The 25,909-nt window shown below is 50.3% G+C and overlaps 3 protein-coding genes across 3 annotated transcripts; 1 reads left to right on the top strand and 2 right to left on the bottom strand.

Annotated features, from left to right (window-relative positions):
- Positions 1-373: 373 nt before the first annotated feature.
- HAP1 (huntingtin associated protein 1) lies at positions 374-5,801 on the top strand. The gene is given in 11 exon segments (XM_088801842.1): positions 374-618; positions 621-732; positions 735-1,028; positions 2,073-2,152; positions 2,556-2,672; positions 2,794-2,910; positions 2,913-2,977; positions 3,174-3,277; positions 3,351-3,416; positions 3,695-3,714; positions 3,938-5,801. Coding segments are annotated over 11 exon segments (1,668 nt in total). The 5' UTR covers positions 374-552; the 3' UTR covers positions 4,565-5,801.
- Positions 5,802-10,721: 4,920 nt separating this feature from the next.
- On the bottom strand, positions 10,722-11,211 carry GAST (gastrin). The gene has a single exon (XM_088788997.1). It carries the CDS (start codon positions 11,209-11,211, stop codon positions 10,987-10,989), a length of 225 nt encoding a protein of 74 aa, XP_088645123.1. The 3' UTR covers positions 10,722-10,986.
- Positions 11,212-22,545: 11,334 nt separating this feature from the next.
- On the bottom strand, positions 22,546-25,128 carry EIF1 (eukaryotic translation initiation factor 1). The gene is made up of 4 exons (XM_019747798.3): positions 24,950-25,128; positions 24,101-24,264; positions 23,874-23,975; positions 22,546-23,408 (listed from the first exon to the last, which is right to left on the bottom strand). The coding sequence occupies exons 1-4, from the start codon at positions 24,978-24,980 to the stop codon at positions 23,364-23,366; spliced, it is 342 nt and encodes a 113-aa protein (XP_019603357.1). The 5' UTR covers positions 24,981-25,128; the 3' UTR covers positions 22,546-23,363.
- Between the last annotated feature and the right edge of the window lie 781 nt (positions 25,129-25,909).

The following is a 25,909-nucleotide window of genomic DNA, read 5'->3' as shown; positions in this document are numbered from 1 at the left end:
ATAAGACGATTTAAGACATAAGAAGGAGGGCTGTCGAGTGGCTGGAGTACTGGAGTGTGAGCTCTAGGACCAGTGTGTGACACGTCAGACTGGGCAGCGCGTGGACACTGTCCTGGAGTTTGCGTTGCTATCCCAGCCATCGGGGAAAGACGCAGTGCTATCCTCCTAACTCACAGGCCAACTCCAGGGAAGGCAGCGGAAATCCTGGGCAGGAGAGGAGGGGCGGTGCCCCCAGTTAGGGATCCCCGAGTCCCCGAGAAGCGGCGGCTTTGAGAAGAACCGTTCTCTAGAGGTGGAGAGGGGAGGAGACGCCCTGAACTCGGAACCAAGGCCACCAAACCAGTTTGAACCTCCTCTCGACTCTTTTTCTTGCTCTTCTCTTACTTTTGCGGTCTGTTCCGCCAACAATAGCTCGCCCTCGCGCAACCCCGGGTCCCGGGCACCACTAGTTGCTCCTCGGGCGCCGCCTCCCGCGCGTGGGCCGGCCGTGCCGGCGTCCAGCCACGCGCAGGTTATAAAGGCCGGGCTGCGTCAGCTGACTGCCGACCCAAGATGCCCCCGAAGGAGTCCCGGCCGGGCTGCCCCGGGGCTCGGGAAGGACCCGGGCCCGGAGCTGCCCAGCAGTCACCCCTGCACTCCCGCCCGCTGCCAGGCACGCTCCAGAGCCCTCTGCGGAGCCTGAACCCGTCGCTGCTCAGGCTCGGGCGGCTGGACCGGAAGCTGGATCCGGATCCCCGCGCGTCTCCGGACCTCCAGCCGAAGCTCGCCGGCCTGGGAGGCTGGATCTGAGCCGCAAGCCCAGCGCGCGTCCGCGTTCTTGGCTGTCCAGGGGAATGCCCAGCCTGTGCGCAGCAACGCGGACGCGCCGTGGACCCGCTTCATATTCCAAGGGCCTTTTGGTCCCCGGGCCACTGGCCTGGGGACTGGAGAGGCAGCGGGCATTTGGAAGACGCCGGCTGCTTACATCGGCCGGCGGCCGGGGGTGTCAGGCCCCGAGCGCGCCGCCTTTGTTCGGGAGCTGGAGGAAGGTAAACCGGGTCCTGGGACCCCACAGCGACTAGGACTAAGGCAGCTCCAGGCAGGAGGGGACCCTGTGAGGTCCAGGCGCCCCGCCCCCTCTGACACTCAGCCTCACCCCTCCATCCACCACGCGATGTCACTATCTGCAGTGCCTGTCGGGTCCGGTCGCCACTTCCCCACCTCCTCCCCTTCTCTCGGTCCCTGAGTTCCGTCGGTGGGGCAGGTCCCGGGGCCCGCACTCCGTCCCCCCTCCCCCCTCCTTCCGTCCCTGCAAGCCTGTTGCTGCAGCAGATCTGCGCATTTTCAGTGCCCCTCCCCCGGGTCTACCTCAGTGCCAGGAGAGGGGCAGAGAGGCGGGGGGCTGCGGGAGGGCGCTCGGAGTCTGCGCTGGACCGCGGCGCCAGCGATCCGAAGGTGGGTGGGCAGAGGGGGAGGTTTTGCAAACCTCTTGGCTGCGGGGATCAAAGTGGGGCTCCCACCCAGCCTGGGAATGGGCGGGGCCTCAGGCAGAATCTTCCCCTTCTCTTCCCTCGCGTCTTCCCCTGGATAGGGTCTCAGGTGCCCCTACTCCAGTGCTGGAGACGTCTCTTTCCCTCTCCTCTCCATGCGCAGCAGGTGCAGAGTGGTTAATTGCATCTGTTTTTATAGCCCATGAGTCTCAGCTGAGCTGGGCAGGGATGCCCTTTGCATAAGGGATGATGAGTGACTCTTCCAATGCACTTCCTCAGCTGCCTGCATTCTCCTAGGCGCCAAGGACCCAGGCGTCTTGAGAGTCAATTTCTACCTGAGCCTGGAGGACTGTGAGCTACCTACCTCACTCAGGGCCCTCCAGGAAAAAAAAAACAACAACTTCAGTTTACCCTGGGAGCAGGGAGGGGAGTGCTGAGTCCTGGGGGCTATGGAGAGGATATTGGGGGCAGGAAAGGAGCGTAGTCTTCTCCTTTGTCGCTGACCCTTGTTGAGGAAGAACTGGGGATAGGGTAGGAGACAGTGGGGTGTAGGGTAGCATATGCCCCCCTTTTCCTGACCTGGCTGCCCCCTTTCTCTTGCAGCACGGTGTCCTGACCGCCCTCCCGTGTCAGTCAAGAAGATCAGCCAAGATGTCAGAGTGATGTTCAATTTGCTAGAAGAGGTGTGCTCCCTTTCCTACCCAGGCCACCCGGCCTTAGCCCGGCTGCTGTTTTAATTCTGTCCTGTAGGAATAGGAGTCTTACCTATTTCTTATCTGGCGACCTTTCGAGGGGCCAAGCCAGGAGTCCCTCTTATGGAAGGCACGTAAATGTAAGATATCCAGGAAGAGCTCTTACAGACATCTGGTCTGATCTACACTGTTCCCCTAAGGGGAAACTGAGTCACATTCCTCAGTGGGTTAATGGAAGACTCTTGTGTAGTACCCTGGAGAACTAGGGGATGGGGAGGGTTTCTTCTACTGGCCTAGGTTCTCTGACCCGAGTACTTCCTAGCTTCTCCTATCTGTCTGGGAGATCCCAGAAACCAAGAATATATTTCTCATGGGGGGGGGGATCCCTCGGCAGAGAAAGCGGGACCTGAATACAGCAGCTCGTGTTGGCCAGTCCCTGGTGAAACAGAACAGTGTTCTGATGGAGGAGAACAGCAAGCTGAAAGGCATGCTGGGCTCAGCCAGGGAGGAGGTAACTGGGCGGGAAGGCAGGGATAAGGGTTGTGCCATCTCAGGCCTACCTACTCCCCTCATGGCAGGAACCTCACCTGCCCCTGCCACGCCCCGACCCAGGGCTCCTCTCCCCCAGTCAGATTTTACACCTTAGGCACCAGATGAGCTTGCGGGGTGAACTCCTTCAGCTCGACTCAGACTCTGATGAGGAGGAGGAGGAAGAGGAGGAGAAAGAGAAAGAAGAGGAGGAGGAAGAAGAGAAAAAGAGGAGAAAGGAAGAGAGGAGGGGCAGCAGTGCGGTTGCCTCTATGAAGCCCCTGAGCTGTGAGTGTCCGGATTTTGCACCTGGGCGGCCCCTTCTGTGATCCTCAATTCCCTTGTTTGCAAACAGGGAGACTGATGGACAGTGTACCTGCCAGTCAGGTTGCTGGGGCTCATTGAGACCACCATACTTAGCTTGGGTGGGCTGGGAGCTGAGCCCACACCCCCTGCACCCGGCCTCCCATCTCATCTTCCCTAGGATCCCTCTGACGGAGGCAGAGCCGCTGCACCACTGCCCACAGCTAGAAGCCCTGCAGCAGCAGCTGAGGCTGCTGGAGGAGGAGAACCAACAGCTGAGAGAGGAGGATAAGGGAAGAGGGTGAGCTTGTGGGCAGGGGGTATTGACTCCCCTGCCCATTCCTCTTTACCTCCCGCCAGGCCTCTCAACTTAATGCCCTTGAAGAAGAGCAGATGCTCATTCTGGAATGTGTGGAGCAGTTTTGTATGTGAAGTTGTAACTTGGGAAGGAGCAGAGGGAAGAACTCAGGACTCTGAGTCTGGAAACCTGAGTTCAAGTCCCAGCTCTGGCACTTCCTAGCTGTGTGAGCTTAGACAAATTCCTTGACCTCTCTGAACCTTCATCTTTAGAATGAGGATTACTAATCTCAGCCCTGCTGACTTCTCCAGGGTTTACAGCTGAAGAAATGCTTTGTGTAATCTGTAAAGAGCTATGCAGAGGCTGTGGGTCTCCTCTCAACCAGTACCTCTTTGTTATTTGAGGCAAGGAGAGGGAGGAAGCTGTGAGCTTCCAGAGACCAGGCACCTCAAGGCACTGGGGTTGGGGCAGTTCAGAGTTGCACATTAGGCAGTGGCTTTGCCTGGCATTGTGCGTTAATGAAGATGAGTGAGGCACAGGGTTTGTCCCTGAGGAACTCAAGTCTGGCTCGTGAGATGCAGACTCAAGGTGGCAATAGCTGTTCCCTTCATCCCAAACCTGACCTTTCTTCCCACTGGGTTCCCTAGCGCCCTGAATGGCCCCACTGGTCCCCAGACCCCTGGGGCAGGAGCCAGTCCTCATATTCTGTTGCTTGTCGCTCCTGGAGATATGATGGGAGCAGAAGAGTGGGGCAGGGGGCTCTGGCTGGGGCTGGCTTGTGGGGACACGGAAAGACTTTCCTGTCTCTCTTGCACTACAGTGAGGAACAAGAGCAGGACCAGGGGTTCGAGGTTGAGGAGGGGTTGACGCCGGCAGAGGATTTCTTGCCTGTAGAGGAGTTAGTGCCTGAGGAGGAGCTGGAAGTCACAGAAGAGGTGGTGACAGCTGAGGAGGGGGTGACAGAAGAGGCAGAGCTGGTGTCAGAGAAGGCCGAGGCCTGGGAGGAAGTGGAGGCAGAACTGGATAAGGCAACATGGACGGATGTGGTAGCCTTAGCCCTGGAGGCCAGTGGCTTGGGCCCCTCGTATCTGGACATGAAGTGTGTCCTCCAGCAACTGGCTAACTGGCAGGACGCCCATTTCAGGCAGCAGCTGAGGCAGAAGATGCTCCAGAAAGGTGAGTGCTCCCATGGGGGCCTCCCTGACAAGCTGCAGATTGTCATGCAGATGAAAAGTGCTCACTTACCCCAGCCGGGCCCTGACCCAGTGTGCTGATTTGCATGGACTTTGCATATCATTTGCATAGACATGTCAGGTCCCCCTCAGCAGGAACTGTGGCCCCAATGCTCATTTACATGGAATTTGCATAGGATTCCAGATCTCTACCCCCTTTCTCTGGGGAGCTAGGCTGGGGGTCAGGGCCCTGTAGCCCCTCAATGCACCTCAGCTTCCTGTCTCTGCCCACCCCCTTCTTCTGTCACCTATCCTTGCCTCCCCCATCCCCAAGCCTCCCCAACCCTGCAGCAGTGGCACCAACAGGCCACAACAAACATGGGGGGCAGGATGGAGGAGCAGCAGCCTAGGGTGCCAACCCAGAACCACCCTCCCATGGCCTGGGAGGAAGAGGGGCCTTCTGGGGCCACCCAGGCCACTGGGACAAAGGCCTCTGCCAGCAAGGGCCACAGTTAGACCAGTCCCCTGGGTGAGTCTGAAGGTGGGTTAGGGTCTTCTACAGGGTGGTGAGGGGTGGGTTAGGGTCTCCTCTCCCCAGCTAGAAACCTCAAAGTTTGGGGACCTCCACTTGCTGAGTGCAGGCTATGTGCTGAGCTGTTTGAGCCCTGCCTTCAAGGAACTCACAGAGATATGAACGATGATTTATTTACCCGTGTTATCTCCTTTAATTCTCACACCCCCATAGGTAGGTATTATTCTTTCCATTTATTTGGTGAGGAAACAGGTTCAGAGAGTGAATAACTCATTCAGGGTCACACAGCTAGAGTGGATCTGAGGCTGATCTCTTCACTACATATATGTGCCCTGGCCTATCCCTCCCTACTGACCCTGTCCTGGTGCCTGCCTGGCTTCTGGGTCAGCCGTGAAGTCCATAACCTCTTGGCAGCGTCACCAGAATATTGGGCCTATTCCCACTCAGAGGGCGCTTGGGTTGACCTCATCAGGGTCACCATGTAAGGTTGTGCAGGTTATAAACTGAATACTGACCTCTGTTTCTGGGCCATGGGCAACCTGCCTAACTATCAATGGTAGCTGTCTCTTTCTGACATGGCTGACCAGCCCCCAGCCTCTGCCTGCTGCTCAGGCCAGGCCTGTGGTCCTCAGGCCCCCACTTCACATCCATCCCCTTCTCTTTCAGGCTTTGCTGTTTCCCAGCAGCCTGCAGAGGCCCCACAGAAAGCCTGAGGTCCCATCTTCTGCTGCCTGGCCAAGTCGCAACCCCCCCAAACCTTCCCTCTCATTCTGAGAAACAGGACCCCCTGTCTGTCTCCAGCCCACTGTCTGTCCTGATGAATCTGGGCTGGAGCTTGAGCGCTCAAGCCTCACTCCTCTGCTGGGACAGGCTGAAGGAACCCCCGGGCCTCCTTCTGCAGCCGGTGCAAAAGCTGTGGATGCTGGGCCTGGGTCACGTGATGGCCCCAGGGGTGGAAAAAGCACAGGGGGAGACACACCAACTACCAGACCCAGCTCTGACTGGGGGCAGGGCGCAGGCCTGTGGAGCAGGAAGTTGTTCTGAGTACCCTCCTAACAACAGGCTCTTTACCCCTTGGCTCCCAAATTAAAGGTGGCTCCCCAGTCCTTGTTGACTTTTAGGGACCCCCATTCTTGGCCCTTTCTTCTCAGTCCCTAATTCCTGTTTGTAACTGGAAGTGTTTCTGTTTGTGGGTGAAGAGTTTCTCTGCCCAGTGGTGTGCCTCCCCCCGATCTCCCTGCCTTGGTCTATGAGCGTCCAGATGCCCACGCAAGGCCCAGTCCCTCCCTCCCACGGTCTTCCCCTCAGTGCTCCTTGTTTCCTCTTTCCAGATGTTCTCCCATTTCCCACCTTTCACTCAAACAGCTGGAGTTGGGGGCTCAGAATCCCCACTGCTACTTGCTCTGCTCCTCACTGTGCTTCTCTCCTGTTACTTGTCGGCCTATGTACTTGCTGTTGCAGGAAATAAAGTACCTGTGCTCTACCTGGCCCAGCCTCCAGCCATCTTTCTCAGGGAGTGTGTGTGTGCATGCACTTTGGGGCAGAGGTGAGCGGATAGCCTCCAATATTGAACGATGTGCTAAGGGCTTGGATTAAATACATTACTTACTCATATCAGTAACCCCTGTGGGGTTGTGGGTGATCTGATAAATGAGACAGGCCCAGGCTGTTTAAGGGATTCTCCCAAAGGTCTAACAGCTGGTGGTGGAGCTGGGATTTGAACCCAAGCCCTCAGGCCTCCAGTGCCCAGGCTTGCACAGGCTCTCTCCCTGATGCAGGGACTCTCTCACAGTGCTCAGCTGCAAAGGGTGAAGCAAGAGTGAGAGTCCCTCACTGTCTTAGGTAGGGATCCCTCAGGAGCAGACCTGGAACAGCGTTTGAAAACAAGTGGGAACTCAAGAACAGAAAGAAACGAGTGAAAGGGAGTTTTAGGCAACTAAGGCACCGTCTTACCGAGGAACGCTGAGAGGAAGTGTAACCCTTTGCAACTGAAAGTGGGGTCCGGGGACCAGCATCATGGACATCTCCAGAGAGTTTATCAGAAATGCATACTCTCGGGTCTCACCCCAGACCTATAGAGTCAAAGTCTACATGTTATTATAACAGGTTTCCAGGCAATGCACATGCGTGTTAAAGTTGGAGACACAGATATAGAGCCCATCTCAGTTACCCCACCCAGGTGGTGAGGAAGCTGGGGCAAGCATCCTCCAACTCTCATTTGTCATTGGCTGAGGGCTGTTCCTGGGGGGCATTAACGTGTTGGCACTCTGGCCTCTCCATGCACGGGGCTGAGGAAAAGTCCCCTGTGCTTGTAGTGGAAGACGGTTAGCACGTACCAGAATGGTGAGTGCCAAGGATACAGGCAGGGCACCACGGTGTCTGCTATAGCCAACCCCTTGTGCCACTCAGATGCACTCATGCTCCATGGGGAGTTCACCATGGTGTGGCAGTGCTTCTTTAAGATGGTGGCTGGTCACAATATCTTAAAAAAAAAAAAAAAAAGTACACCTGGAGGGCGAGTGGTAGAAATTGTGATTTCCACTGCTGCAATTAGTTGTGACACACTAAATGCTATTTCTCATCTCCGTCCTCCACCACCTTTCCTCTATTCCCCTCGTCCTTGGCCGGCTGGTTCAGGTTGCTTTCTTGGTGAAGTTACCTAGACCTTCATTTCTGAGAGGTTTGAACCCTTGGTCACCATGCCCTTGTCAGACCATTGTTGCTGCATCGTCCTGTTTATGGTTATCACCAGGCAGGAAGCCCCAAAAGGCACCCAGTGAATCCATTCTAGATCCTGAATACGCCTTCCTGCCGCATTGTGAGGCAGTGCTCTAGCTCCTCATGCTAAGCAGGGTCAAAAACCTCTGGTTGTAACTGACCTTTCTTTGACTGCTGGTCTAATGGCGCAAAGAGCCAAAAACGGCCAGGCAGCAGCTGTACCTTTGGTGTTAAGGGGAATCTTTACTGTATTCCCTGGTGGAAGCATCCTCCCCAGGAACCAGGATTTCTAATCCGCAAGTGTCTAGAACTGAGAGGACAGGAAGCACAGATTTCTGAGGTGGACCCCGGGCAGTGATGGTGATAGGGCCCCTTCCACTCTACCCCTTGGTTCCTGGACCCATGTGTTCTGGCTGTCGGGGACATAGCACCATATAATAACCACTGGTTCAAAGTGCATACTGCATCCCAACCCCCAGGGCACATCCCTGAGTTAGTGTCTTAGCTGCACCTTTAATTCCAACATTCTATCAGACCTGCAGTTTCTGGGTGACGTATATGGTAGGACAAGTAGATCCCAAGGTCGTGTGCTCATTGCTGCCCCTCCTTCACTATAAAGCAGGTCCCTCGTCTGAGGTCATGTTTTACAGAATTCTGTGATGGCAAGTCATACGTTGTATGTCCTTAGATGCTCTGTGGTCCTGGAGTGCTGGTGGAGGCACTATGGGCAGGAAAGCAAACTCCTACTTAGAATATGTATCAGTCCCCACAAGGATGGCTCAACGCCCCTTCTGGGATGGGAGGTGTCTGATGTAATCAATTTAGCACCAAGTAGCTCGTTGGTCTCCTGGAGGCCTGGTCCCATATCAAGGGCTCAGAGTTCGTCTCTGCTCTGACAGGTCCGGTATTTAGCAGAGATAGCAGCTAGATTGGTTGTTGGGCCCAAGTATAACCTCTGTTTCTGCCGCCATTGTCGCTGTATTCCTGAGCCCAGTGTGCAAGCGAGAAGTGGCCGAAGACTGCACCTGGCTGACCGCCACTGATGAGCCATCCTCTCTGCCTGGTTATTCAGGTGGCTGTTCTTGGCTGGGCCTTGATTGGCGACACGAAGATCCACACACCTTGTGCCTCCTCATAGGTCCATCTACTTGTCTCTTACCCAGAAATCTTTGTCTCTGATTTCCTCATTTTGTTCTTGCAAGTCCCCTGACCAATCAGGTGAGGCATGTGCCACTGCCCAGAAGCCTGTGTATGTCTTCCCCCCAGGCCACATCTCCCTCCACGCCACGTTGATGACCAGGTCTACTACTTGAAACTCCACCCACTGGAAGGGTTGCCCCTCACCACTGTCTTTTGGGGCCACCCATGAGTGGGCCGCAGTGCGGCGGCAATCCATTTTCAGTTTTTACCGACATGTCAGGCCTACCCATTTGTGAACCGGGCCTGGGTTCTTCCTCCTCCATGAGCTGCCCATAGAGACCCTCCCATGAGGTTATGGGGGTGAACAGAGGGGGAGGCGCTGGTACAACAGCCGTAGGTCCCTGGGGGTGTGGGTGACTGAGTAACTTTGTGCCCTCTGGCCCTCCTCAGGCCCAATCTCAAATGTTTGCATCCTAAAGTGAATCGCTGCTTGGCCCACCCAACTTTGTGACATGGCGGGTCTGCAAATACCCAGCTAGCGATGGGCCACTCTGGTTGCATAGTAACTTACCATCCAATGGTCAAGTGGTCATTCCCTATCAGGGCCCAGGAGCACACCAGGAGTGACTTTTTAAACAGTAAATAATTCTCTTCAGCAGATAGCATGACTTGCTCTAGAACAGGAGTCAGCGAACTATGACCCATGGGCCAAATCTGGCCCATCACCTGTTCTTCATACAGCCTGCAAGCAAAGAATGGTTTTTATGTTGTAAATGGTTATTGGAGTACCTACACATTAGCCTTGATTTTGCCTCTTGGCCCGCAAAGCCTAAAAGGTTTTCTATCTGGCCCTTTTAGAGAAAGTTGGCCAGGCCTAGGGGTCTGGACTGCAATTCTCTGTCATTGACTGAGGGACGCGTCTGGATGCACTAACTCCCGAGCAGTCCCAGCCTGCCTTGCACTTGGAAAACCCTCAGGTAGAGAGTAGCAGGTGCCTGTGTGGGGATGCTGCCGACAGGTACAAGAGCGGTGAGGGCCTGTGGGTGGGACACCAGCAAGGGCCTTCGCCAGTCACTCGCCCTTTTGACAAATATGTATTGGGTACCTCCTGTTCTTGGCACCGGGGATACAGCAGGGAAGAGGGACACAGGATCCCCAGTCTTACAGAGTTTCCCTTCTAACTGAGGCAGACAATAAACTGGCAAACAAAACAATTATAGATTGTGCAAAATGCTTTACAGACAATATGCTGCAATGAGAGGACGATGGAGTCTGTGTGGGAAGGGCAAGGAGCAGAAAGGGCAGGTCTTCAGGAAGAGGCGTTTCAATCAAGACCCCAAGGAGAAAAAGAGGAGCCAGCTACATGTGTGCCTGGGGATAAGCATTCCAGGCACAGGGAACAGCGAGGACAAATGTTCTGAGCAGGAAAGCGCATGGTGCGCTTGTGTAAGGGAAAGGAAGAGAGAGAAGGAAGAGGTGGTATCCATGGTGGCGCCCGCTATGAGGACTGGCTCTTAGAGCTTTGACGAAGAGTTTAGATTTTATGTTAAGTGTGATGGGAAGCACTGGAGGATTGGAGTGATATGATTTGATTTTTCTTTTAAAAAGCTTACTCTGAAAAAAAAAGTTAAAAAAATAAATGCTTACTCTGGTTGCGGGCCCCGCCCCCTATTCTCCCACCCACATGTGGAGATGCTCGCTCAGTGTTGGACTCTGGGGATACCAAGAAGGATGAGCCGTGGTCCCTGCCCCCAGAGGGGTGCTCAACTCTCCTCTTTGCCTCAACCCTGCCCCCAATCGCCCCTTCTTTGCCCCATGACACGTGACACAATGTGATCCATTGGAAGCTAGTTTATTTTGATTGGTTTTTCCTGGGGCTGGGCTGGGCTGGGAGGTAACTGGGCTCTGAAGTTCGGTTCTAGGACTCTGAAGTTCGATCCCCTTTCTCAGCACTGCGGCGGCCGAAGTCCATCCATCCATACGCTGCTTCTTCTTCCTCCAGCCATGGCCCCTGCTTCTTGGACAGATCTGAGGGTCAGAGACGGGAGAGGAGGTGAGTATGGTGGAGGGACACCTAGATTCTGGGAAAGAGGCCAGGGCCAAACAGGCTGGGTGAGGCAAGCAGGGATGGCTGTCAGTAGCTCCTACCTGCCACCAGATGTGGGGGACCCTGGCGCCCAATCTGCCTTCTGTGGGGAGGGGCTGGACCCAACCTGTCCAGCCAATGTGGCTCCAGGCCCCTGTTGAGACCTGGATCTGAGGGCGAATCTTGCAGCTTGTAGTGGGGCTTCCAAGAAGCTTCAGAGAAGGTAGCCAGAGCCAGTGCCAAGATCAGCGCATATACACACAATCTGTGCATCTTGTCTGCAAAGGAGAGAGCGGCCGATTTAAGGTGGAGTCATCCAGGCACCCAGAGGCGGGCGCCTGGACCAGATACACTCCAGACTCTGCCTGCCGACAGGTCTGCAGTTCTGCGACGGCTTGGCGGCTGTTCTTCCGTTCCTGCCTGCTCCCCCGGCCCCCAAGCCTTGTCCCTTTCCTCTTACTTACCCTAACTCCAGTGACTGCTTCTCTGAGGAATCGAAAACCAAGAGGAATTTTTTCTAAACTGTTCTATAGAGTTTGAGGGCAGGTGAACAGCTCTGTAGATGTTTCAGTCTTGTAATTTACAGTGAACGTTAAACAGTAATACCAAAGGAACATACGCACTCAGCTGCGTTACAGACCACACAGGGTTCCTTTGGAGACCTCCGGCATAGTCACCGTGTCCAGCACTGGCCGTGTGTGTTGTCCAGTATGGTAGCCATGGTCACATATGGCTCCTTGCATTTAAATTCAGATGAAAAATTCCTCCCTTGCACTAGCCATATTTACAGTGCATGTGTGGCTGGTGGATACCATATTGGACAGTGAAGATTTAGATTAACATCAAAATCGAAAGTTCTTTCAGACTGTGCTGGTCTAGGAAAGAGCTTGAGGTGGGATCCAGAAACCCTGGGTTCCAGTCCCAGCCTTGCCCAATAATTTATATGACTTGGGGTAAGTCATGTCTCCCTCTGGGCCTCAGTTTTCTCATCTGAGAGATGGGAGAATAGCCTTTGTCCCCAGCTCCTAGGGCTGGGGTGAGTATGTAGTAAGAGGGTTGGGGCAGGTCAGCTTGAAGGCGAGGGTTAGGAAGCCAGGGTGGGCCCTAGTGCCAAGACCTAGTGCAGCCCTGGGTTAAAGGAAGCATCCCATCCCTGGAGACACCGAGATGTGAGCCTGGGGTCCTATCAACCCTCTTCCCAGTCTCTCCCTCCCCTCCTAGGTGCTCTCACCTGCAGAGCTGGGAGGCCGATGCTCGATGCTGGGGTCAGTTTGGAGCCTCTCTGTCCTCTGCTGGGCTGGGTGCTCCAGCCCTGACTTATAAAGCCCTCAAGGCCCCTCCCAAGCTCTTCTCCCTGGTGAGGTCAGGCTCCTCACAGGTAGAGGAAAGTGGGTGGTCCAGGTACATCACCCCTGCCCCGCCCTGTCATTTAGAATCACTCATCTGGGTGTGGGGGAGGGAAGGGAGTGGACCTTCATGGGGAGGGGCAGGAGCAGGGTGGGGGCAGGGGCAGTTCTTCAGCTGGGCATGAGGGCAGGCAGGAGACAGGTTCCCTGGGCTCAGGAACAGGGTCCCCGTCATGGTCTCGGGGTCAGAGACCTGGTGCTCATCCCTTGGTCTTCATCCAGTCAGGGGGCAGGTGAGGCAGACGGACCAAATGACCTTAGATTCAGAGAAAACCTATTTCACCATACATTGATGTTTGAAGAGCAAGGAGTATGTGAATGTAGAGTGATGTATTGATCCCCTGTCCCCAATGCCAGGCTCTGCAAACAGGACTTGTCATACTTATTAGGAGCAATGAGCCGTGGGCTGATGGCTCCGCTCTCTCTGCCTAGTGGCTGCATCCTGGTTGCCTCTGAACCCCCTTCATTTCCCCTTACCTTGAAATCCCTGAGCAACCCCCCCGCCCCCCCCCCCTTGTCCTTATGTCCTCTGTGCTGGGCTGGATTTAGCTTGCAGCTCCCCTCATCTCCCCAGGTCTGCTTCTCATCTCCCACCTCTTGCAACCCCCCCACCCAGAGCCCATTCCTTGAGGCTCCTGCCCCTGGACGCTCAGGGGGAGCCAGTAGTCTGCATAACTACTTTCCAAAAGTGCTCACCACTTTCCAATATAAAACACGTCTTAAAATGGTTAGAGACTAAAGGTTTGCCCAAAATGTTCCAGAAAACCAAGTGGTATGCTTGTTGACCTGTTTGATAAATTGCTGCCTCGACCTGGTTTCAATAGATGTAACTAGCTCTAGGTTGTTTTTGATTTTTCTGCAGCTGGAACTGGAGATTTTGCTTTTGTTCATGCGTCTTCAGGGCCCCTCTCGAGCTGGGGGTGTCTTAATGTCCTTTGGGTCCGGGATAAGGGGTGATGGTACCCACGCTCACAGCCAGCCTTGCTGAGAATTAATAGGTGATGAAGGAAGCAGGCTGTGCGGTGTCCATGGCAACCAGCTGCTGAATGAATGTTCTGGTGAATAACCACTCTAATCCAGAGCAGGTCTCGGTGACACAGCAGATGGGATAAATGAAAATGACAAAAATACTGCAGGCATTTGGTGATAATAATTGAATCACAGAATCTCAGCAATGGAAGGGATTTTGAGGGGGTTTGGGGGGATGGGTGGGGTGAGGAGCAGCTCTGCTCACATCCTGGGGAAAAGAGATGTTCGTGTTGCTGTGGTAACGGGAAATTATAAGCTTTCTAGCAGAGCCCTGGTTGTACCGGAGCCCAAGACTTGGTTTCTGCTGGGCAGGTGGTGGTGGGGGTAATGCCCCTTGGCTGTTCTTCTGCAGGCTGGTCCCACAGGGGATGGAAATTGCACCAAATAGAAGCGTGTACTGCCATTCGACAGGCGGTGGTGAAGTGCTCCTGCTTGCTGGCACTGGTGGGCATGCAGCCAGGGCTCATTTTCACAGTTGAGAGACAGCCCTCACCCCAAGGAGCTTGCCATCATGGAGACTGCATGTTCTCGTAAGGGAACCTGTTGAGCTTTGGATAGCTTTCTCCTTCTCTGAGCTGCTTTTTCCTCCAGGAAACAAGGAAAATGACTTGGGAAGGGTAGTCTGTGAAGGTGATATGCAGAAGACACCATACATGGTGCCCAGAACTTCACGGGTATCTAATTTGTTTGCACCTTCTCCCCTTATCCTCTCTGGGCCTCAGTTAGCCTCATCTGTGAAATGGCAATCATTCATTCCTACCTCACAGGGCTGCAGTGAAGGGGAAATGTGACAAGGTCTGTGCACACGCTTTACACACATCGTGGAGCTTTGCCTCCCCTAAGGCTTAAGGAGGGTAATTCCCTAAAAAGCATCATCTGTGAATCCAACATGTTCCATCCTGATGGCTGTGACTCAGAGAATAGACACCTGTCCTGAGTTGCCGCTGACAGAGGCAGTAGGAATGGAGTTTATGGAAGCTGGACCTCTCAGAGACCAGCATTTACTGGTATGAGGACGGTTTTGGAACTCGTGAGGCCGGGGTGGAATCCAGGATCCAACACTTTGACTAGCTGGGTGATCAGAAAATCCAGTGTCTGGGTCTACCAAGTGGAAGACCGGGTCCTAGACCCTGGGGCCCAGCCCCCTCCCTGTAAACCCTGACCCTGTGCTCACAACGATGACAGTGCTATGTACCAGGCACTGAGAAGCCCTTTGCATGAATGAATACAAGTTGCTCTTCACCATGATCTTAGGGGGTAAGTGCTAGTGTGTCCCCATTCTACAGATGAAGAAACTGAGGCCCATGCACGTGAAGCGATCCCTGTCCTGAGTTCACACAACTGAGGAGAGCTGGGCTTAAAACTCAGGTCTCTGTTCACCTAGTTCTGGGATCTCTCTCCTCCCAGCAGGGGTGTGGTGGACAGAATAATGGTCCCCTAAAGATGTACACAGCCAAATCCCTAGAACCTGTGAATATGAAGCATTACATGGCAAAAGGGACTTTGCAGGTGTAATTAAGGTTACAGACTTTAAAATGGAGAGATTTTCCTGGATTAGCTGAGTGGGCCCAATGTAATCAGATGAGCCCTTAAAAGCAGAGGGTGTTCTTTGGCTAAAGGCAGAAGTGATATGGCTGAAGGGTGAGTCAGAGACTTGAAGAATGAGGAGGAATTGACCTGCCCTTGCTGGTTTGAAGACGGGAGGGAGAGGGCAAGAGGCAGAGTAATGCAAGTGGTATAAAGAAGCTGAAAGGGACCCCCAGCTGAGGCCCCACAACCACAAAGAACTGAGTTCAGCCAACAATCTGGATGAGCTTGGACACAGATTCATCCCTGAGCCTTCAGGAAGGAACACGGCCCTGGCCACACCTTGATTTTGGCCTATTGAGCCACGCTGTGCCTGTGCGTCCCTCCACCAGGGCCTTTCATCCAAGACCCTTCTGCCTTCTCAGAGAACTTGGCCTTCATTCACTCACTCATTCATTCATTCATTCGTTCCTTCAAATTCTGTTTCTAAGTGCCCACTTCATGCCAAGCACTGCTGACCCTGGGGACATAATGTTAATCCAGAGGGTCTTTGTTTCTTTTCTCTTGGAGGAGCAACAGTGTATGACTTTAAGCTGCCATGGCTGGTGGTGGGAGAAGTCAGCAGGGAAGCTTCTCCTTCCCCCTGGACCTGAAGCTTTCCTCCATGCAAGGCTTCTGCCATTTATAACACATTTCACCTCCCTCTTCTCCTATGGTGATTATCATTTTAATGGTGATTAAAATTTAGGGAGCACTTCCATGGCCAGGCCCCCATGCTAAGCACTTTGCATACATTCTGTCTTCTGATCCTCACCACAGTCCCACTAGGAGGGTAATAGTACTGCCCCTGGTTTATAGCTGAGGAAACTGAGGCACAGGGAGGTTGGTGATTGTTGGAAGCAGTGAAGCAATCCACCACAAGCCGTGAGCATTCCTGAATGTTCTTGCTGAGTATACCAAGAATGTAAGGTCATGACTACTGGGTTATGTTTGAAGTGCGTAACCTTGAGGCATAAGATAAAGCCTCCCTATGGGGCAAAGAGCAGGCTTACTACTGCTGACTATAAAAGCAGTAGGTTCCCCAAGCTCAGTGTTCCTCAGCTGTGATATAGCTACTGCCCGCATAGCACCCATGTGGGTCCATATGGTTTCACTAACAAGGAACTTGGGGGGTAAGAGGAATTGATGCAAATGGTGCTGCTAGCAGGGTTGTAACAAAGTTATTCGTCTCTTTTCTGTCAGCATTGGTGAATCAGTAATAGGATAACTTATTAGCTAGTAAGTAGGGTAAAATCATATCCCAAATTCAACACAGTGGTTTGCCCAGGACACAGAACTCATCAGATGCACAGCTGAGACTTGAACCTGGACAGTTTGATTCCACAAGCATTAAAAACATGTCTTTCCTTGCTTCTTTCCTCGGTGGTGATATTTCTCCTTCCTTCATGCTCTTATCTATTAAGCCAGTGAGTGGGGTTGGTTGGAGTGACAGACAGCGGGGGCAAGAGAAATGGGAGCAGGGAGGGAGTTTTGATGGCTAATTTTGCCTATGACCTCACTGGCTATTGTGAAAAGCTATTTCAGGGATGGGAGGAGGTGCAGTGCATTTCTTTAGACTTCACTAAAATTCGTCTGCATTTATAAACCTGCCTAATTCCAAACTATCCCTGGCAGAGGATAGAGGACATTTCCTTCCACCAACCAAAATGGTGCTGCCATGTGGATGAGAACAAAACCCTGCTCACAATTTGTCCCTTTGCAATGATTCAATTAAAAAATACACACATACATATATACATACATACATAAAATCTATTTATTGAGATATAATTCACATATCACACCACTCACTCTCTTTAAAGTATATAAGCCAGTGACTTTTGGTATAGTCACAAAGTTGCACAACCATTACCATTAGGTACCCCAGAACATTTTCATCACCCCAAAAGGAGACCCCATCCCCATTTATAATATTTCTTCATTCCTCCTTTCTCCTGGCAAACAGTAATCTACATTCTTCTCTATGGATTTGCCTGTTCTGGACATTTTATACAAACGGGATCATAAATATATGGCCTGTAATGTCTGGCTTCTTTCACTCAGCATAATGTTTTTAAACTTTCTTCATGTTGAAGCACGTATTAGTACTTCATTCCTTTTATTGGCTGAATAATATTCCACAGTATGGATATACTACATTTTATTTATTCATTCATTCGTTGATGGATATTTGGGTTGTTTCCACTTTTTGGCTCTTGTGAACAATGCTGCTATGAACACGGTGTACAAGTTTTTGTGTGATCCTATCTTTTTAGTTCTCGTGGGTGTGTACCTAGGAGTGGAATTGCTGGATCACACGGTAAATCTATGTTTAACTTTTTGAGGAGCTTTCAGATTGCGTTATTTTACATTTCTAATACCAGCAGCATATGAAGGTTCCCATTTCTTCACATCCTTCATCAAAAATTATTGCCTATCCTTTTCATTTTAATTGGGGAATATTGGGGAACAGTGTGTTTCTCCAGGGCCCATCAACTCCAAGTCGTCGTCCTTCAGTCTAGTTGTGGAGGGTGCAGCTCAGCTCCAAGTCCAGTTGCTGTTTTTAATCTTTAGATGCAGGGGGCACAGCCTACCATCCCATATGGGAATTGAACTGGCAACCAACTGAACCATCTGGCCACCCCTCTAGAAGCTCAGTGGCAGCTCGTTGGCTACAATCTAGTTGTGGAGGGCACAGCTCACTGGCCCATGTGGGAATCGAACCAGCAACCCTGTTGTTCAGAGCTCACGCTCTAAGCAACTGAGCCATCTGGCCGCCCCTCACCTGTCTTTTTGGCTATAGCCATCCTAATGGTATCTCACTGTGGCTTTGATTTGCATTTCCCTGATGGCTAATGATGTTGAGCATGTTTTCATGTGCTTATTGGCCATTTGTACATCTTTTTTTGAAAAGTGTCTATTCAGGTCCTCTGCCTATTTTTCAATCAGGTTGTCATTTTATTATTGAGTTGTAAGGTTCTTTATTCTAAATCCAGTCCTTTATCAGATACATGATTTGCAAATATTTTCCCCCATTTGATGGGTTGTCTTTTCACTTTCTTGATAGTATCCTTTGAAGCACAAAGGTTTTAAAATTTTATGAAATCCATCTATTTCTTTGTCACTTGTAACTTTGGTGTCATATCTAAGAAGGCTTTGCCTAATCTAAGGTCATGAAGATTAACTCATTTTCTTTTAAGAGTGCTATGTATCTAGCTTTTTTTAAAAAAAAATTTTATTGGGGAATATTGGGAAACAGTGTGTTTTTTCAGGACCCATGAGCTCCAAGTCAAGTCGTTTTCTTTTTCAATCTAGTTGTGGAGGGCGCAGCTCAGCTCCAAGTCAAGCTGTTGTTTTCAATCTAGTTGTGGAAGGCGCAGCTCAGCTCCAAGTCAAGCTGTTGTTTTCAATCTAGTTGCGGAGGGGACAGATCACTGGCCCATGTGGGAACTGAACTGGTGACTTCGATGTTAGGAGTACTGCACTCTAATCAACCGAGCTAACCAGCCGCCCATATGTGTCCAGCTTTATGTTTAGGATTATGATCTAGGTTGAGTTAATTTTTGTATATGGTGGAAAGTATGGGTCCTACTTCATTCTTTTGCATGTGGATAAGCCCTTTTGCGTGTGGGTAATTCCTGGGATAGCTGGATTTTTGCACCTCTCATTGGGTGCCGTGGTAGTCAGTCCACATTCGGCTCATAACTGCTGTTTTCTGTACTTCAATTGTTTCTGTGTATTTCAATGCAGACCTAACACAGTAATGAAAAATGCACTTATAAAAATGATGAGTCATAATGATACTGTCTTTTGTAACCAGCTTACAGATTGCAATATGAGGTCTGCTAATTTTATCGTCCAAACCGGTGCTTCTTACTTAAACTTGGTTAAAGGAAGATTGCTAAAATGGAGATTGGTTCAGTAGGTGGGGGCTGAAATTCTGCACGTCTAATGAGTTCCCAGGTGATGCTGAGCAGCAGGAGTCTAGTTCTGTCTCCATGGTGGACCATGGAACCAGGTAAGTCACGTCTCTCTGCACCTACTATCCTTGTGCGTTTTCTGTTGTTTCACAGAAATGGAGTGAGAATCAATGAGTTGACACACACAGTGACTGACGTGTTTGTGCTCCATGTTAACACTTCCTGTGTTCCTTATGCTTCCTGTTTTTAACGAATTGTCCATTCCGGGTATCAATTCACCATAAAGACTACGATTAAAGACAATTTAAACTGTGCAACGATCGGGACTGCTGTGGCTGGGCAATGGCTGGCGATAGTGGCTGTGGAGCGAGTGAGTCATGCACGGGCTTCTAAGCCCCATGGCGTCGGCTGTTGTGTGCGTGCCTTCTGCCCGATACACACTCAGTTTGAGAGATGTTTACAAGTATTTTTAAATGGTTATTAATTTTAAAAGTTAATATTGAAATAGGCACTGTTGCTGCTTGTAATGATGGGCCTGGAAAACCTCTGTTAAATCCTGAGGCTTTGTAATCCTTGGGAGGAAACGATGGATCAGTGATTCTTAACTGTTTTAGGTAGTGCATTCTTAAGAATCTGATAAAAGCCATGGACAGGCCCACAAGAAAATGCCCATATGTACATTACACACGAAATCTCAGTCTTATGATTGGTGTCTCAGATGCTGGTAACCAAGTCCTGACCCTTGGCCACCTCCTTTTCAAACCATCTTAAATACAATATTGATTCCTTTCTCTCAAGTTTAGCTCTGATAATGCTTTTCTCCTGCTCAAGTTTCCTCAATAGCTCCCCATTACCCACACCAGTGTTTCCCCAAGTGTGGTTTGTGGCCCTCCCACAGGAATAGGCTGATGCTGTTTAAAAAAGGCCGGTTCCTGGGCCGCACATCAGAGCTTCTATTTCAATATTGACTTTTAAAATTAACCATTTAAAAATGTTTGTAAACATCTCAAACTGAGTGTATATTGGTCAGAAGGCACACATGCAGCAGAATCTTTGGCTCTAAAGGCAGGGCCATTTCCTAGTTTGTAGGCCAGGCATTCTAGCCTCAAAGGTTTGGTCATACCTCAAACCAAATGAAAAAAACGTACCCACAGGCCAAATAGACATATTTTTTGTAACATTTTTGAAAAGACGTTTATAAATTTTATTAAAAATATTTTCTCTAGAACTTTGATTACATTTACATATAGTTACATAAGAATTGCATTGCAGTTATTGCCAATGTTATCTTTTGTAGTGTTCAACACTCTTATTTTGCAGTTTTGGGTGAAAATTTGGAGATACTAGGTTGGTGCAAAACTAACTGCGGTTTAAAAGATTAAAAATTGCAGAAATTGCAATTACTTTTGCACCAAACTAAACATTTGTTTTCATACCTTTTTGTAGGCCCTCAAAAAACAGGTGGGACCTGGGCATTGTTTAGCTGATACCCAGTAGAGCCAAACTGTCTTGGGCAGGGTCTACAACCTGAATTTTTAACAAGCACCCCAAGAACAGTGCGGTTTATAAATATTTGAATTAGGATTTAAGAGCAAAAGAAATTACAAAAACCACAGATTGTGCTAATTTTGAAATAATGTGTATCTTCTGAAAGTAGTATTAGTCAGGGAGCTCTCAATTTCAAAGACTTGTGAATAGTGTTTTGACACTGATGCTACTCTACCCACCAAGGAATGCAAATGAGAAAGGCGGTCAATTCTAGAGCTACTTGGTAGAATGTTCAGTTCCCAAATATACTGTATTCATAGTTTACAGTAATTTGAATAGGCTTTAAGTAGTTTCTTGTGTAGACTCTTGAGTAGTTTTCCTTTTGTCTTAAATGACACCATTTTAAGAAACGTTTGGTTTGTCCATTGCAGAGGGTGGGCCTAGGCAGCAGGGCTGCTGCCTGACGTAGGAAAAGGAGACTGAGGGAGGGGAAGAAATGGGGGAATAAAGGACAGAATTGTCTTAGCTTGTGGCTTAGCCCACTCCTATCTCACACTAACTTTCCAGCCCTCATTTTCCTCTATTCTATCTACTTGCTGGCTGTTACCTCTCTGGATTTGTTTTACCATGGGGGTAATGGGTCCCAACTGTTAAATGAACGATATGGTTGATGTATATTTTAAGTGCTTGGCACAAGCCTGGCACATGGGAAGACAGTGTTACATTATTTCCACTCTGTAGGAAACTTGTTCCAGCCAAATTGTCCTACCTTAGGGTCCTCATACACACTGGCTGCTTCCACCTCTGGGACCTGACTCCTCTCTGCCTGGAATGCCCTGCATCAGATGGCACCTCCTTTATGAAGCCTTCCCTGGTCCCATGAACGTGGATGGAGGTAGGGATTCCTAATTCTCAGAGATGCTGTGGCTCTTTGGCTAAGCCAGTGGTGGCAATGGCTCTTCTCCGCCACATGTCAAGGCCAGCCCCATGTGCTGGTCTTACATCCCATCAAGGTATCTGCTTGACTTGTCTTTGTGGCCCATGATCCCCAGCACACTGTACTTCACATACCAAACACTCAGTCTCTGTAAAATGAATTTATTAGCCTTGGGAATTTCCACACCTTTTTCTCAACCATCAAAATGGAGACAATTATACTTTATTATTTCAGGCCTGAGATACACCCAAATCACACCAATTGGATTAGGGTGTTCACGTATCTCCTGTCATATATTCAGATATATTGGTTGGTTCCAGGTAGCTGATTTAATACTGATTTTTAGTTTACCTCAAAATAACCCCATCTGAAAAAACTGGCGGTCATTTAAAGGCAAGTAGGACCTGCCTGTTAACCTACAGCACGATTCCATTTCATCCCTTCTTCTGATTGTGGTCTCCATGGGTTTGGCCTTGAGTTGCTTCTAGAAGTTCCTCTACAAAAAGCCCTCTTGTAGTCACCTGAATGTTTTGAACAATGTCACTGGTTGGAGCCAAGGGGTAAGTTCTTTTATTAAACTGATCAGTTTTGTAGGACTTGTGTTACAAACTTCTACCACCAGGGTTAGAATCCTTGTCTATTTTCAAGGCTCAGCCTTTCATTAGCCCTCCTCCACACCTCAACCTTTGTCTACAAAATAGGCTGGCAACAAATAGGAAGTGTTGATTCCTTATTACCTTTCTTAGCAGCTTGAAGCCTGTAATTCAGTATCTGAAATTAGCACTTTTACGATCCACATGCTGGGAAAATTACCGTTATTTTGTGTTTAACAGAAGTAATGCTGTTTCCCTGAAAATGACACATTAGAGCCAATTGTCCAGCTAGGTCTTATTTTCAGGGGAACGCAGTGGACTCAAGAATAGACCTCGATATACTATTCAGTCTTGTCAAGGGATAGCCTCCTAACATTAAATTTTAGCTTCTCAAACACTTTAGCCACCAAGCTTAATACTACAAACCTATTTCCTAGTAGTAGTACAAACTTGCATACCTTTTCACGAGTTTGTAGATTAGATGGAGTCCCACACCATGCTTGTCCTTCTGAGGAACAAGCTCACTAAAGGTTTCTTTTTTTTTAGCCTAGTTTCATTTAGGTCCCAGTTGAGAAGCCGCAGGCAGACGGATCCTCCACTGTCTACTTCTGTGATTCCTTCACACATACAAGACTGATTAGATATAAATAGAATCTGTAAGTCAGGTGTTTCTGAAAACAAGTTTTATTTAAATAATGGTTTAAATACATTACATAACATTAAAACTGAAGGGAAAAAAAACCAAAAATCAGTTTACTTCACATGGCATTGGGCAGCTGTTGCTAGTAAGTCGCAAGCTCTACAGCTAGCTACGTAACTGACATCAGTTTGAAATTTGTTCCCTTGTCAAAAGTTTAACTCTGATAGAAGGTTGGCCTCACATTCTGGTGTTTGGACATCAAATAGCTAGGATATGTCTGGTCCAAAAGACCTTGGTGACAAGCCAGATGTCCTATCGCCTCGCCTCACTAGAGGGAAGGTGGCTGCTTTAAGCTCCGCCCACCAGGTCAGGTTGGAGACACCAAGGGATCTTTGACCACCGAAGGCTCCCTCTAGTGGTACAGTTGCCGTTGCTGCCTTACCCCATCCTCTCTCTCAGCTTCACCGAAGGAATTCAGGTGGTGACATTCTCTTAGGGCAGGGAACTCTGCAGAGGGAGAGCCGAGGAGCTTCTGGCCAGACATAGCCATCTGTGATCTTGGGGCTCTGGGCTTGGCCGAAACATCACGTTATTGCTCTGTTTCAGGCTGGACACTGCCAGGCGCATACTGCTTGACCTCTGTTTAAATGAGGGACTTCCAGACTAGACAGCATGGCTCTTTTCAGTTTATTGCATGAAGGAGTTACACTAGTCCAAGTTAAAAGCAGACCCCAAATGGTTACATTATACAAGCTGTGAGGTTTTTAAACTTGTGACAAGGGACAGAAAGGAAATTCTACTCATTGCAAGGAAATCCTCACTTAAGCTTCAGTGAGCCAAAAGCACTTAAAACCCATGAACCTTCAGCTGGTCCTCCTTAGCCAGTCCAATCTGCAAAGAAAAAAGGGCAAATTTTTAAACAATGCATAGAAAAGTCTCTGATTCTGATGCCATAATCCTGTCTTCCTGCTTCTATACCAGGCAAGGGAAGTCGAACAGCCAAGTCCACTACGAGTAGTTCTTCTCAGGGTACCCACTACATTAAAGAACCAATGACATAGAATTCTAGCACTCAAGTGGAACAACCAACCACACATCCTGCTTATTTTAGTACCTGTCTGTGTGCAATTTAAAATTGCAATCTTTAAAGTAGATCCATACAAACAGTAAACTTAAGACAGACAAATCCCTTGTTTTTGTAAATACAATACATTCATTATGTATTTCAAAACTCAAACTGTTTTGCTTAACCTTTAAAACAAAATGTTTACATCCCTGGCAGAAACTGAAGACTAGGCAGGATCTGCAATTAACAAGGGCAGATGCTCAAATACATCATGAAGTGACCGAACTCACCTCTATGAGGAACTGGCATATGTTCTTGCGCTGGTCACCCTGAAGCTGAATTACTTCTCCATATTCTGGATGCTCAATTACAGTACCATTGCAGGCAAATTTCTGCAAACACAAGGGAAGCAAATTAGGCCAAGCAACAACACTAATAATCCCATTCAGGAAAATAATACAACACAGCACCCCCATGTGGGCACCTTAAATGTGAATTTCCTACAATTAAAACCTACCTTCTTAAAGGCCTTCACTAGTTTCTTTTTATCGTAATCATCAGCGATCCCTTGGACAGTAGTAAGGGTCTTCCTGCCGTTTCTCTGTTGAATTCTTATATGGATATAATCCTCAGTGCCAGCAGGAAGCAGATCATCACCCTTACTTGCATCAGCAAAGGGGTCTGGGAAGAAAGGTCAAGTTTAGAGCTGGTGTGGCTCAGAAGCCACTGTCAACCCTCCCCTTGGATCTTTTGTGCATGCAGAAACTAATACGGAAATCGCCAAGCCCTGCTCAGATCAGGTATGTTCTTTGCCGGCTCTCCCCGAACAGGTCAGTCTGGGACGGACGGCCTCCTGCCCCGAGCCCGCCCTCGGAAACCGATCACGTGTTGGGGGAGCAAAGGCTGGCAGGCAGCGCCCCACCCGGCTGATGCAACCGGCCGGAACCCGAGCTCCGAGGCGGGGCCAACTTCCCGCCCCATTGGCGCGCGCGTTTGTCACTTAGGGCTGGTGCCGCCTACCCCTCCCAGCTCCGCGACAACGGCGGTGACGTAGCGGACGTGACGCAGGGGTGGCGGGAGGGGGCGGGTGTGGCCCGCAGTGGCCCCGGAGCCATTAGTAAATGCGCCACCCGAGACGCCAGGCCCGCCCAAGGGCTGACCTCTCGTCCTGTCTTTCCGGTCACAATCAGAGGCCGACCCCAGGGCCCAGGCCTGTCCCCACTGCCTGCGTGGCCCGACATCTTCCCTCCGTCAAACTTACTAAGGCCCGGAGCGCTTGGCAGCTTTCCGGGCCCAGTCTCTGGGCCTAGACCGCCCCGCCGCCCCACCCGGGCCTTTTTCCCGGCGGGACCTTTCCGTAGCTTACCGAAAGAGTGGAGGTTCTGGATAGCGGACATACGATACGATTCCTTTTCCTCGGTGGAAACGGCCTGCGGAAGGCGGCGGCAGGAGAAGGCGGGCAGGGGGGACGGAGCGTCGGGAAGCGAGGGGGCTCAAGGGGAAGATTGCTGAGTCCTCGGCGGCGGCTCAGTGACTGGGGCGGAGGGGCGGTGCCTGTATTCACTTATATAGCCTCCCCTGTGACGCCAGCGCGCTGTCCTCACGTCCCGACCCCGCCCATGGCGTCGTGTCCCCAGCGCCCAGGCGTCGCCGCTTTCAATTGGTCCGGGGACGAAACGCGTAACGGCGCATGCGCTGGAACTAAGTGCTGCGGTAGGGCGTCCTCTGACTTGGGGCGAGATGGAAGGGGGAGGGAAAGCTTGGTCCGTCTCAGCGCCTGCGCAGTGCGGGAGGAAGGTGTCAGCAACGCAGAGAACTGCTGGCGGTATCTGTTGCGCCTGCGCATTATATGTTCTCTGGCATGTTCCCTCTTCTCGACCCTGTTGCTGCTCACCTGCTCCAGAAGGGACTTTCATGGGGTAGATTTGGAGTCCTTAGAGAGGATTTAGTGGCTGAGCCTCCAAAACAGGAGCAATTCCCACTATCTCATACCCACCCGGTTATCCACTTAACTTTCTTTACAGATTTAGGGTGGCATTTAAAAAAATATTTATTTTAATTTTATTGGGGAATAGTGTGTTTCTCCAGGGCCCATCAGCTCCAAGTAATTGATTCTTCAATCTAGTTGTGGAGGGCCCAGCTCAGCTCAAGTCCAGTTGCCATTTTCAATCTTTAGTTGCAGGGGGCGCAGCCCACCATCCCATGTGGGAATTGAGCTGGCAACCTTGTTGCGAGCTCCTGTTCTAACCAACCAGCCATCCGGCTGGCCCCAGGGCAGTGTTTTAATCAACATACAATAACATAACCAAAACTTTGTTAACATAAT

Source organism: Rhinolophus sinicus, chromosome 12 (assembly GCF_057876585.1).
Source record: "Rhinolophus sinicus isolate RSI-liver-muscle chromosome 12, RSI-T2T, whole genome shotgun sequence".
NCBI lineage: Eukaryota > Metazoa > Chordata > Mammalia > Chiroptera > Rhinolophidae > Rhinolophus > Rhinolophus sinicus.
This window is presented reverse-complemented; position numbering and strand designations above follow the sequence as displayed.

Coding starts and splice junctions, on each gene's coding strand:
- GAST (XM_088788997.1), bottom strand. CDS start 11,211: ATGCACAGATTGTGTGTATATGCGCTGATCTTGGCACTGGCTCTGGCT.
- EIF1 (XM_019747798.3), bottom strand. CDS start 24,980: ATGTCCGCTATCCAGAACCTCCACTCTTTCG. Junction 24,265..24,949: donor CCAGAACCTCCACTCTTTCG/GTAAGCTACGGA, acceptor CTTTCTTCCCAG/ACCCCTTTGCTGATGCAAGT. Junction 23,976..24,100: donor TAGTGAAGGCCTTTAAGAAG/GTAGGTTTTAAT, acceptor TTGTGTTTGCAG/AAATTTGCCTGCAATGGTAC.